The sequence below is a fragment of the Pomacea canaliculata genome, linkage group LG11 (assembly GCF_003073045.1).
Source record: "Pomacea canaliculata isolate SZHN2017 linkage group LG11, ASM307304v1, whole genome shotgun sequence".
Lineage (NCBI taxonomy): Eukaryota > Metazoa > Mollusca > Gastropoda > Architaenioglossa > Ampullariidae > Pomacea > Pomacea canaliculata.
The window spans coordinates 1314787-1328211 of NC_037600.1; the positions used below are offsets into that span (position 1 = coordinate 1314787).

Below are 13425 nucleotides of genomic sequence, written 5' to 3' on the forward strand. Positions count from 1 at the left end.
TAATTCTTCCCCAATCAAGATATAAATTTTGAAGGAATATTTTCAAGTATGGATAGCTGGGGTAGTAGGGTGGACTGGGTACACACACGCTGGGTAGGGGCGCAATACAGGTACCAGATGGAAGGTTTTCTGCTTTACTGATCGATGTGGCCTCACTTAATTGAGTGAAAGATGAGAGAAAAATGTGTCGGGGTGGGTGTAGGGTGGGTAGGTGTGTGAGGGACACAAATGTTGAGAGAAACAGCATATAGCTTACTGTGGTAGGGTAGCAGTAAATCCATCACAGTTAATGAAGAATCAGATCAGATTAACATGACTGCAAGGAGTGGAAGGGGAAATAGTCATTTGCCAAGCGCAAGCATTTAGTTGCACAGAGATGGTCTGTAGTTTTGTTTGTTTGTTTGTTTGTTTGTTTGTTTTATTTTAGAGCGACGAATGACGTTGAAAAATTGTGTGTGTAATTATTCTGGAGCGGGTAGAATGGTTAGAGAACTGGTTCAGGTTTGATATCCCCTTGCTACAAGCCTTATTCAGTCGACACAGGTGTTTGGACTGTGTACCCGACTGAAGGGAGGGATGGGGAAAGGTAAGGAAGCAAAAGGGAGGGAGTATAAGTACGCCACTCGCAAGAAAAGTGACTCGGAGAAAAGTGTGGTCTGTAGCATCTCATCCAGACAAGACCTCAAAGACATGCTTTTCTTAGGTGACCACCTTCATCTTTCACAGTACTGCTCATTGTTCATGGGGCTGTGTAAAGTGTGTTGTTGATTCCACAATTAAATCCCGCAAACAAGCTTTTTAATGGCAGAACTGTATATTGCCGTTCAGCCGACAGACTTTTGTGTTCAAATTCTATTTCCAATTAATATGTGAAAAGAAAAGATTTGAAATATAATTAGAGACGTAATAAGATGTTTTATTATTAAACACGTCATGTCATATGACATATAATCACATCAGGTAGATATCATAATAATGAGATCAACAGATGGGCTTTAATGTGGAAGCCATACTTAAATTGACTAGCGTTAATTAAAGTACCAGCTACCACCTAAGATGGCCTGTCATCAGGTAGGATTGCCGTCCTAGGTTCAGGTGTCAGGTGTACTCTGTAGTAGGGTCGGGGCTAGGGAGCAGAGCGACTCTAGTTATTACCTTCATTGTATGTGTCTGGAGGTGTGTATGTGTGTGTGTGTGAGAGAGAGAGAGAGAGAATGTATGTATATGTCGTGTCGCAAACTCTGGGGCGGAATCCGAAGATCTGGTAGGGTATGATCTCTGCCACCCCGGCTCTTTACACACCAACACCCACAACAAATCCCGTCGACATTTGCCGCGTGCTACCACACTAAATTGCTTATTAATTAACACTTTTAGTTAGCTCGAGCCCCCAAGCACGCAAAGCCCCAATGGAAGAAAACTCAAGGCAATTTAGTGCATTTAAAGAACGTCATTAATTATTACCCAGTCCATCATACAAATTACAGAAAATGAGACAGTTTCAAAGTATCAACATATGGTCGTTACCTAGGTGTCCCGTTAATCTAATTGTTCTCCTTCAACTAGTCCAGAGATCTAATGAGTCACTGTTCAACTAACCTTAATGTAACTGCACACACAACTCACTACTTCGCACAACACACGCTCGCCACTTATCTCGGTACACCAATAGTCACGTGACCGTGGAGGCCTCCTCTGTTCGACGTCACAGAACTGTTTGGGTCACGGTCAGTGGCAGCGGCTGCTCTGTCTCCTGCGCAGAAACTCTGGCACTGTCTTGTTTACACAGACTCTGGCACTGTCTTGTTTACACAGACTCTGGCACTGTCTTGTTTACACAGACTCTGGCACTGTCTTGTTTACACAGACTCACTCGTGGCGCTCTTGCTCTGGTCTTGCCGTGTGTCACCCCGACTCTTTCGTCCCTTTAGATCTGGACGTTGACTCGACTGCAGCACCTCTCAGAGTCCGACGCTCATTCACCAGATTCAGCTTTTACTGGTTTCATCAAACAGCTGCCGGTACTGAAGCACTATACACTCCGTTACAGAGCGGGTCAACGCACCTCTGAAATCAACTGTTGAAGTCGACACACTTCTCAGGCAGGGTTGTACTGAAAAACTTAGCTTTGAGCCGACTTCAAACAATTTTACTCCACAAAAGTTGCAAGCGAAAGACCCAGACGCTGATGTCAGTCATGTCACTTCCCAGAAGTTTCTAGCCCCAAAACGCTGACATGCATCTCGATCTTTCTGTCTAAACCCACGTTCCATTGGCCAGTCATGCCACCTGACACACCACAACCAATCACGCCTCACAGCCACCACAAGCTTAAGCTTCCATCCGCCCCAGCGTAAATAACGCAATACGCGTAAATGACGCAATACGCGTAAATGACGCAATCTCTAGAGAGAGAGAGAGACTACGTCATTTCAGAGAAAAACAGACGTGCAGACCCACACTACAGCCCTACCTCACTCTTTCTTGACAATGTCTGTGAGGGAAGCTTGCTTGTTTTGTTTCTGCGAGCAAGAGCTTGTATATTCTTTGTAATTTGTGTGTTATTGGGGGAAGAAAGTGGGAAGTAGGTAATTATGAGTAATTTCTTTACGTTTTGGTGTTAAACAGATGCAACAAACACTAAAGTCACATAGACTAGCAAACACTTCTGCTTAAGTTAAAAATATCTTTGAGTGCATACATGAGAGTAAGTCCACTTACTTGTTTTTGTAATGTGTGCATGTGTTAGTCCATTTATGTTGAAAAAGGCCAGTGTACAGATAAATTTTGAAAAAACAGAAGCTATCTGGCTAGGAAATAGAAAAAATTCACCCATAAAATATTCCCCACACCTGAAGTTTAAATGGAATCCATCAGAATTTAAAATATTAGGGATATGGCTAAGCACTAAGTTAGAAACATGTTACACTCTAAACTTTAAGGAAAAATATATTGAAACAAGGAATTTAATGAAATCCTGGCTTAAACGAGTTATTACTCCAATGGGAAGAGTGGCTGTATTAAAATCATTAATACTATCAAAATTAATTTATTTATGGATACTGCTACCCAATCCCCCTATCCAAGATATACAAGAACTTCAAAAGCAATGCTTTAACTTTGTGTGGGATGGAAAACCTGATCGAATAAACAGGAAAGTTGTAGTGAAAACTGTTCGTAATGGTGGCTTAAGTATACCCAACATTTATCAATATATAAAAGCGCTAAAGCTGATGTGGATTAAAAAGCTAAATGTCACTGAACATAAATGGAAAGATGTAGTGATAAAGACATACCCAAAACTCGTAGATATTGATAAATATGGCCCAAATGTGTACTTTGACACACAACATAAAAATAAATTCTGGAAAGATGTATTAAATGCTTATGGGGAATTCTATTATTATGTCAAGCCAGAAACATTAGAGGAGGTGATGGCAGAACCAATACATTTAAACAGTAGATTTCAGCTTGGCAAGAATGTTATTTTCTTTAAAAACTGGGTTAGTAAAGGGTTATATAGAATTCAACATTTTATAATGAATCTGGTGTACTTCTGTCCCTGGATGGAATTAATGCCAAGTATGGAACAACAATAGATATAGTTACATATATGGGATGTGCAAAAATAATTAAAAATTTATACAGTCAGTGGGCATTACAATTAGGAACAACACTGCACAAGAAACTTCAAAAGCTATTAAACTAATTAATTCTATAAAGAAAGGTTCCAAATATTATTACGAAATATTGACAGAAAGTACAATCAGGCCCAAATGTTGTGAAAAGTGGGAAAATAAAATGGGGGTTCAATTACCCTGGAAAATAATATTTTCAAAGGTTCAAGGAATAGAAGATATTAAACTGAGATGGTTTCAGTGCAGAATTACACACAGAATTCTAGGTACAAACTCCCTGGCAGAATATATGCGGGTAGAAGTTAATAATAAATGTACTTTCTGTGGCAAGGAAAGGGAGACAATTGAACATTTATTTTGGCGCTGTAAGGCAACCAAACTATTTTGGACAAGCTTAGAAAAAGCAATAAGAGAAAAATGCCCTAAAAATAATAAATTAGCACTTAATGAATCTGTAATACTATTTGGATATGAAGCAAACTGTCCAATAGATAAGACGTTAGAGAATATACTACTAGAAGCAAAGTGGTTTATCTATAAATGTAAAATAGAGAAGAAACAGCCAGACTTAAGAGTTTTTATGCTACAGCTAAATAGAAAATACAAGATTGAGGAATTTAGTGCACTTGTTAATATGAAATTGCATGAATTTATAATAAGCTGGGCTGATTATAAGAATTTTATGAGTTTATCTGGAAATATATAATTTCACGACTATGTTGTTTAATGTAAATTGCATGGTGCAACATATTAATCTAACACTAGCCAAGTGGACACCTTTCTTTCTTTCTTTTTTTTTTTTTTTTTTTCCTTCCCGCTCTATCTCTTCTCTTCAGTTATGGATTTTGTCTAGCAGATAGATGTATTTTTAAAATTGTTGAATTTGTTGAATTTATGTGCACATGTTCATTGTTTATGTTTGATATATGTATTGCTTAATAATAAAAAAAAAAAATTACTTTGCCTGTACAGTTTCACAAGTAAAGTATAACTGAACAATTTGTGTGATATTTCATTGTTTAAAAATTGCTGTTTTATATAGAAAATATTTTGGTTCTTCATGGTTAGCTGCTGTGAACAAAAATGGGTCTTGCTATTATTGCTCTGAATAACAGTTTGTTGGCTGTTGCCTCGAGATTAAATAAATTTGTAAATTTCTATTATGCAAACATTCCTACATAGTGAGGGTGTAGTTACTGTCGTGTAATGACTAGATCGAACAATTGTTTTCAGCTTTTTACTAAAGCTTTTTCCTACTTTTGATATATACATATATATACATTTGCTGAACTTGTGTGAAAGATAATTTTTGTACAAAGGAGAAACAAGTTTTTGTGAGAACAGTATGGCTGCAGTTTTTGTGTCAGTCAAACTCTGAGTTATGCTGGAACAAACTGCACATTTCTGGAAATTGTTTTGCAGTTTGTGGTATGCAACCAATGAAGATGGAGGTTCTCTGTTAAAAAATTTTGCAATCACAACAGCATGATTGAGTCTGCACTGTGATGTCTCCAAGCGTTTATTGTAATCTAAATACTTGTTTTGCTAATCCTTCAGCCAGTAAATCAATCATTCAATCATCATCCTCGTAATCATTCATAATCATCCTCGTAATCATCATCACTATGTACTTGTACTTGTACTAATGGACTGCCTGCAGGCGATTTCTTTTCAACCTCTGGAACGAAAGAATGATTGATACCTTATGTGCATATGATTGTATTATATTGCAAGATATTGTAATTCCTATTTCATGTACCTGTGAGACAAAATAAATGTTATATATATAAAAAAAAATAAAAAAAAGAAAAAAAGAAAAAGGCCAGTGTATGTACATTTCTGTGTATGTTAGGATGATGGGCTCAAAGATAATAAACATTGTGTAAAAACAGATAATGCCGCAGATATGTTCGGTAGCTAATCATGTGACTCAGAATGTAAACTTTGCCTGCTAACTGACATTGTAGTTAACATGACAGAAATATAATGGGCGGCACGACAGCAACCAATGTTTCAAGTTGATGGATGGCGCCTGTTCAAAGAAATGGAAATGCTTCAAACCTGTTAATTATCAAGTTCTTGTCTGAAACACAATTTGAGGCTGTTTGAAGTCTTTGCACCATTTCTTAAAACTACAAATAATTAACATGAAGTAGTGAAGAATTTTTTTCTATTTTTCCCATCTGCTGGTGACAATCCCACAGTTCACTTACTGAGACAAGGAGTCATGGTGAGCATTTAGAATGTTATTTATTTTTCATTTGAACCAACTGGCGCATGAGTGCGCTTACTTTTTTTTTTTTTTTTGAATGTATAGTTCTTTAAAAGGGGTTCTGATAATTAGGAAGGTAATACTTTCCTCACACAAACATTTGCATATAAACAGCCGTTGTATCAATTACACTTACAGGAATGAAATACATGTTACACTTCCATAGACCTATTACATTGGTCACACCCATATAGACAGGCCTTACATGTAATAATTATCAGCTAAGAATCAGGTTCAGGTATTGTATATTTTTTCTTTTCTGTATACTTTATTTGTCTTTCTTCATGGGTGGATAGTTATTTAATGATAAAACAATGAAGTGATGATAATTAATTCTAATTGTAGTGTAGTTTTGGCGATAATAATTAAATTGCAGTCATAGTTCTGTTAGTGATGATGTGGTGATTGTTGTTGTGGTGATCTGCTTTGAATGTGCAAACCCTGTTGATAGAATAAAAATACTTTTCTTTGTGAGTGAGGGTCAGCAGAGGTATAAGGGAAACAATAACCCACCTGGAGCCATACTTTTTAGTTTTTGAATACTATTCATAATGCGAACATATTTTTTGATATTGTTCATCTTGTGAAACTCTTAAGGCCCTTCTCACCACGTCCTCTTATCTTCATATATTATCTTCATATTTATTACCGTTTACAAGTAGTAAAATTAACAGTTTTGTACGATAGCTCATAAAGTGAACTAGGGGAGGTAACTGCTGCTGTCTTACTAGTAAGCCAAAGTTACCTCCCCAGATTCAGCGTAGAAAACGAAACACAATAAAAATAAAATAAATTCATAATTATGAAGCACAGAATTATTGTTATGTAGGACGTCGCATTCAGAGGCTGATGCGAGAATAATTAGCTCAGTGTGTAATATATAAAAAAACGGGAAGATGGGCAAAGATAAGGATGAAGTTACGAAAAAAGTGTTCTTTTTGCTTCTTTTGTTTTTTTTTTTTTTTTTTTTTTTGTTTCTTTCTTTTTGTGCACAAACCAAGTAGGTCAAGCATAAACCATTATAGATATTTTCAAAAAGGCAGACACGGATATTTTTCTCCTTCGTATGCACAAATATTTCTAAACGTTAAAGTAGCATCCAAACATTTGACGCAGGTGACGATAATACCCTTGCAGACTCCCGAACAGCAGGTGCTGACTAAGCAGATATAAACTTCCATCACCAGGAACAGCAGGTGTTGACTGGATAGACACACCTGGCGGGCGACGATAAACTTCTAATCGTCTTTCCCCCTGTACCCCTGGGTAATTGTGAAGATCCCAGTGTGAATGCTATGCATTCCTTACAAAAGTAAACGAGAAGTAACAAGAAAAGATAAATCATCATCCTGAGGAAAATAAAACTCATTGGAAGGCGAGAGGTTCAAAGCGACATTGCAAACGTGACAAAGGATGAAGCGTCAGGGGAGTTGAATAGTGATGTGGGGTTGAGAAACTGAATTTATTGAAATTCAGGTTAAAGTTGGGAATTGTGACTTATGAAGTCAATTAGAATAATAATCAATAGTATTAATAATTATAGACGTGCTGACTGTGAACTATGTTGTGTGATTATTTATGAGGGAATGTCTAATTGATTTTTCAACACATTTAGGGATATTTATTTGAGTGAAATCCGGTGACTGAAATACATCACAGGTGCTTTCCCTTTAGTCAAGCATGTGAGCGTCTACACCCTAACACACACACAAATAATGATGGAGAATGAGAGATGAAGGAACAAAGATGCAAAGAAAAGACAGTAGGTGTCGATTTATTTCGCGTAATCCCGACAAAAATATTATCCATATCTGTTGCTACCCTGTTCGAAGTTATCTCCCTTGGATGAGCCCTGATGACTGCTGCAATGAGCACTCCATGTGTGTGTGTGAGAGAGAGAAACAAAAAGGAAGAGATGTCGTGCAGGGGATGTTTACATCATATCTCTGTCTCTGTGGTTAGTGATTCATTTCAGTTCATAACACAAAAATGTAACAAGTTGTACGGGTCAACGACCTTAATTGTGTTATTTACTTCCACAATGTTTTGAGTTTGAGACCACGTGATCTACCTTTTTCTGATCCATGTCATTCGCAGGAAATACAGCAAGGAGCGTAAATATTAAATATTGCAATCCCCAAAATATATCTATGCAATAATGCTAATTATTAGATGGTGCCTAACATAACATTTGACATAAAATAAAAGGCAATTCGTTAATTTTTAAGCTGATTTATTGAAGTATTTAGGATAAGCAGACTTATGTCACTGAATACTTTCACCAAGTGCATGTAAAAACGTTGAATAGAAATACTCAAAATTGTCTGACAGGAGAGTCGGCGACAACATAACATTTAAGAGTGAACCTAACAACACAAGCCTGGGACACAATCAAGTTGTACTGCTGTAAGCATTTCAATGTTTGCTTTTTTTACCAAAAATCTGCAAGATACAGATACATACCAGCTTTTTTCCTGTCAAAGTTGGTTTTTCCATAGTATTTTCAAGAACATAGGCGTATCAGACAGTAACATACATATATATATATCGTAAAACTAGTGACATACACATATGTAAACTTCGAAACTCCTGATTTGGCCTTTTCAACTTTTTCTCTAACTACAGAGGTTTGTTTCTACACTAAGTATATTTTCCATCTAGGGACGTAAGGGACTAACAAAATAAATTATTCGTATTCTTCTTTTTAAATTCAAAAAGCCCTGATGAGCCAGCCCCCGAAGAAGCTATGAATAGTTCCCCAGGAGCTGAGTGGATTGCGGCTGTAGACTGAAACTTTGTCTCCAGTCTGTAGGGTCAGCGGGTACACGTACTCGTTGCTGGTGGAACTCACAGACATCGACTCCGACCGCAGCACCATCTGTCCATTGACATACAAATCCCAGTTTGGATTGCCCTTTCCGTTGGTGAAGGTCTGGACCAGGAAGACGTAGAGACCTCGGCGAGGTGCAGTGAAGACCCCGGTGGTAGGGTTGTAAGCGCTGCCGGTGTTCATCAGGACTTTGTTGAACACCACCGTGCCGCCTCCAACGGTTAGTGAAGGGGCAGCAAATGTAGCCATGAAGTATACTATTTGGTCAAGGAGAGCTACCAATGACAAAAATAAGTTCAAAAACGAATTTTCTATAAAAAAAATCTGTCTGTGAAGAGACCTTTATCCTGTCTCGTGTGTATCTACATTGAAAGGTATAAGGCTAGATATAGTTTGTGCATGCTACAGATGTTCACACAATCATAGCTTGTAAACAGTGGGAGCATTAAAAATATATCTTAATACAAATATTTGTTGTGCTTAAAATATGTGTAAGCAAATGAGAAGTAGTAATCGTTTGAAGTATGCAATGCTCTTATTCTAGGTAATTATTATTTTCTTGAAGTAATTACTAAATCATACTTTAGATACCCACTAGGACTACTTCTACTTATTTCTCCTATAATTTCCTGTTCCTTACCGATCTTTGAGCTCATGGCTTGCACGCTCCCTTGAAGTGCATTCACAGCAGATTGCAAGTTGTTCTCTTTGGTCTGAAGTCTACCTTCAGCGACACTAATTGTGGATATTAAGTTGTTGTTAATTGTTTGGAGCTTTCCTTCAAGGGCATTAACTTTGGCATTCAGTTGTTTGTGCATGTCTCGGAGTCTCCCTTAAAATGCATCAAAAGTGAATTTCAAGCTTAAGTCAGGCTAATGTTAGAATTTCATACCGACACAATCAACCCTTAGGACCAGTCTAGTGAAGAAATATTAGTTTCTTGAATTTTTAAAAGGCATTTAACGAATTAAAGTTGATGGACTTTCATCTGGCAAATACCAAAACATTGCTTTAAGCGTCAACACTCTTATTGTGTAATAAATTGCCCAGTTTTATTTACCACTTCATACTCTACTACATACACAAGAATAAAACTTGTATACGCATGAGAGACCTATATTAATGTTATCAAAAGACAGTTTTTGTTCACTCTACAGATGGGACAGCTCATCAATGTTGAAGGGCGAGTAACTTAAACCTCTTTGGTGGGACGTTAGAAAGTCACTTGGTGGAGAACGGGTGGGACCTCAGGCAGTCACTAAATAATCAGTCAATCAGTCAACAATCAGTCAATCAGTCAACAATCATTCAATCAGTCAACAATCAGTCAATCAGTCAACAATCAGTCAATTAGTCAACAATCAGCCAATCAGTCAACATAAAAGGTGGGCGTCAGTCAGTCAATGGACTTTATGGAATGTTCAAAGGACATGCAACATCAGCTAGTCAGTGTGGAACGTCAGCCAATCAGTGAACTTTTTGGAAAATCAGTAAGTCACTTAATGGACAACTTGTTCATTCTCATCATTACTATAAAAATAATACACATTAATGATCGTCATCATTATGATAGTCTTTGTCTTCAACAAAATATTAGAGTTAATTTGTTTGTTCGAAATGCGGTTTACAGTCTGGGACATGTTGATAATGTATGTTCCCATCTCGAGTCACTACTGTATGCCTCTACACCATGTATCTCTACAGTATCTACACACTTTTGTATACATCTGTATCCAGCATCTCTTCACTAACGATTGCAGCCTGATCAGATTGTGTTCGGGGAGCAATTACACCTCTACCCGTGCTTTGATGACTCCTCCCGGTAGATGCCCAAATACTAGATTGAACATTAGCTTATATTCCTCACTGCCTTCGTCCTCCTTCCAGTAACCTGTCATTGTAGCACCCACAGGTACACACATTGAGAATACATATCAACTAGCTACATACATACCAAGTTGCATTCTAAAGGCAGCGCGCCTTTGCTGTCTGAAGTCAGAATGTTGGCCTTCAGCCCCGGGTAGCAACACCAAGGTGACTGTCATCAGCAGTGCCAGTCGAGTGATCGCCATCGCAATACACTGAGGGATGAAAATTGTCAACAGCAATGCCACAGAAGCAAAGAAACGTTTTACTCCTGAAATACATGTTAACGCAGATACGAGTGCTGAAGTCCAGGACAGCAAACCTTGAGATAAGTATAGGAAAGTTGCAAAAGAATTATAATAATAGGAAGACACACAAATGATCAGTAATTTACCTTAATGTTTTCTTTGGAACAACCCTGTTTCTGACAAGATGTACAGCCGGCAGCAGTGGTAGTGACGAATGGAAGACGAACAAGTGAAGCCTATATATTGACCTTTTACAGCCATGAACTTTCGAACTGCGATGATCCTGAATCATGATCACCGTCGGTCGTCAGCAATGTCAACCAATCTGGGTCTGCATGCATGTTTGTGCATGTTTATGGTAATTATTTTCTTAGGATTAAACCTCGAGTCCACCTGGCATCGAGTCAGCCCACTGACCTATTGACCCCGGTCCAAGTCGTATTGTCTTGTCGGTCAGCTTCATCTCCTGTCATTCACCTTGTCGTCATTTCCGTGGATGGTAAGCAGGACACTAGACTAGTCCTATCGGATGAGACCATGCCACCAGTTCCTACAGTAGACATAGGCCCCGAGTGGAGATTTGAGCCCAGTTTTCGCGAATTATCCTTACAGGCGCCATTATCAATACCCATGATGCATTGTAAACTCTTAACAAGAGTATTGTGGAGGGGAGGAGAGATGTGTAGGGTCGATGTCATCTCGCATTACATTCTAATCGTGTCAGATCTCTACCAAGTTTTATTTCGGAAATAAATGTTCAATAAGTATCCGCTGCTCCTGACCATATGGAATGTTGATGTTCACTCTCCACGTTTTAAGACTAACACTGGTGTCGGATAAAACAACAGAACAAATACTTTGTGACAGACATCGTGGACAACTTTGGAATTTGAGAAATTGTACTTTGAAAGCAGAAACAGGGAGATGTACAAAATATGAAGCTGTCGACAGACCACAAGCTTCAAAACTTGAGATAATTATTTTTGAAGTTGTTTGTATGCTAATAATGATGCTGGTGCAATCAAGACAAATAATGACTGCGAGTGACTTTGGGCTGAAAAGTCCGCGATGAAATGGTTTTGAATATTTAACTGCAATGACGATAACCAACTGCGAGACACTGCTTTAAAGAAAGTTTTTAAACATTTAGGTGGTGTGAGTTTTTTGTGCAGGTTAAAGTTGGACTTTGTTTTACTTTTCCTCTTTGCTTGCGATTCTCTGTGTTTGTTGTCATGATTATTCTTAGTCCACCATTTTTTCAGTTGGCCAAGCTTATACATGTTTATGAGTGTGTCTGTACCTTAGGACTGTAACCGTTGTGATCCTACACACAATCATGCAGACGATATGTGTTTACGATAATTGTTTACTCCACTTTGTAGTAACCGACATTTGACCACACTCGGCATTCAAACCACCCTACAACCCACAGCGCACTCTCTATCCACCCTGTCTCTTGCCCTATACCTATTGTAGAAAATGTATTTCTACCCATTGTCTTTTTGTTGAGGTGTTTAGTGCGTTGGTTGCTTGGTTAGGACAAATGGTCGATTCTGTAGTTAAAACAGGGACAAAACATCATGTGCGGGCCAAGCTGGCACATCTCCCCTGGCTAGCGCGACAACCATCTCGCTGCCGGTGTCCAGTGTCGGTGTCAACTTCGTCCGAGCACCTGACGTGGACGGCCGCGCGTGACGTACGGCCAGGGGAGATAATTGTTCCACGCCTTCTGGTAGTGATTTCGGGCCACCCTCCTCGGCGGGGTAAAACCCCACAGGAAACGAACAAAGTAGGGAGGAGTGGAAAGAACTTTACTTTTCTGGGTGGCGAGGTGGATATCGGCCGACAGAAAGTCCGTCGGGAGAAAGGACGTAAAAGACCCACGGGACTCTGAATTATACTGAGTTGTGAACTTTAACTTGTGAATATTGGATGTACTGTGGACACTGGAATCATTAGGACAGTGTGAACTTTAAATGACGAGCATATAACAAGTGGAGTCATCACGCCAGTGCGAACTTTAACTTGTGAATATTGGATGTATCAGCGACCAGCACCATAGCGAAAAGGCCAGAAAGCTAAGTTTGAGATTACCTATGGAATGCTTGTGAACTATCTTCTTGTAAATATATATATGCACTCTGTTAATTATATTCTTATCATTAAGTTTGAAACCTTGTTATTGAATCTGTTGTAATAGGTGTGTGGGAGAATGCTAGATGACAGAGTGCAATAGTCAGACATTGCGCACAGGGCCCACGTAACCGTACATTACACCTATAATTTAAGCCTTCTTTACATTCAGATTTTCTTTCCTTTCTTTGGGCAACTGTTGTGGTGCGATATCCCGCTGTTTTCCATAGAGAGGAAATGATTATCGTCTGCTGCATGTCGATGTGTGTCTCACCCACTGACTACACTTGCTGTCACTATGGACACGCACCTTGCATGGTGGTCTACTGGTCTATGAACATTGCTGCTCACTGCAGTCATTCAGCTTCAGTGAACCGTTCATATGTCTGAGTATCGTCTGTAAGGAGAGGATCCTGTTATTCCTGGATAAACATTCTT

The 13425-nt window shown here is 38.6% G+C and overlaps 1 protein-coding gene across 1 annotated transcript; it reads right to left on the bottom strand.

Moving 5' to 3' along the window:
• Nucleotides 1-8126: 8126 nt before the first annotated feature.
• On the bottom strand, nt 8127-11289 carry LOC112576122. Its single transcript, XM_025258375.1, has 4 exons — nt 11001-11289; nt 10695-10821; nt 9381-9572; nt 8127-9015 (listed from the first exon to the last, which is right to left on the bottom strand). The coding sequence occupies exons 2-4, from the start codon at nt 10810-10812 to the stop codon at nt 8621-8623; spliced, it is 705 nt and encodes a 234-aa protein (XP_025114160.1). The 5' UTR covers nt 10813-10821; nt 11001-11289; the 3' UTR covers nt 8127-8620.
• Between the last annotated feature and the right edge of the window lie 2136 nt (nt 11290-13425).

Bases quoted from the DNA above. Each gene is read 5' to 3' on its own strand.
- LOC112576122 (XM_025258375.1), bottom strand. From the start codon at position 10,812: ATGGCGATCACTCGACTGGCACTGCTGATGACAGTCACCTTGGTGTTG. The intron at 9,573-10,694 runs GTATGTATGTAG...ATGCATTTTAAG, and splicing joins TGCCTTTAGAATGCAACTTG to GGAGACTCCGAGACATGCAC. The intron at 9,016-9,380 runs GTAAGGAACAGG...TGTCATTGGTAG, and splicing joins AGCCATGAGCTCAAAGATCG to CTCTCCTTGACCAAATAGTA.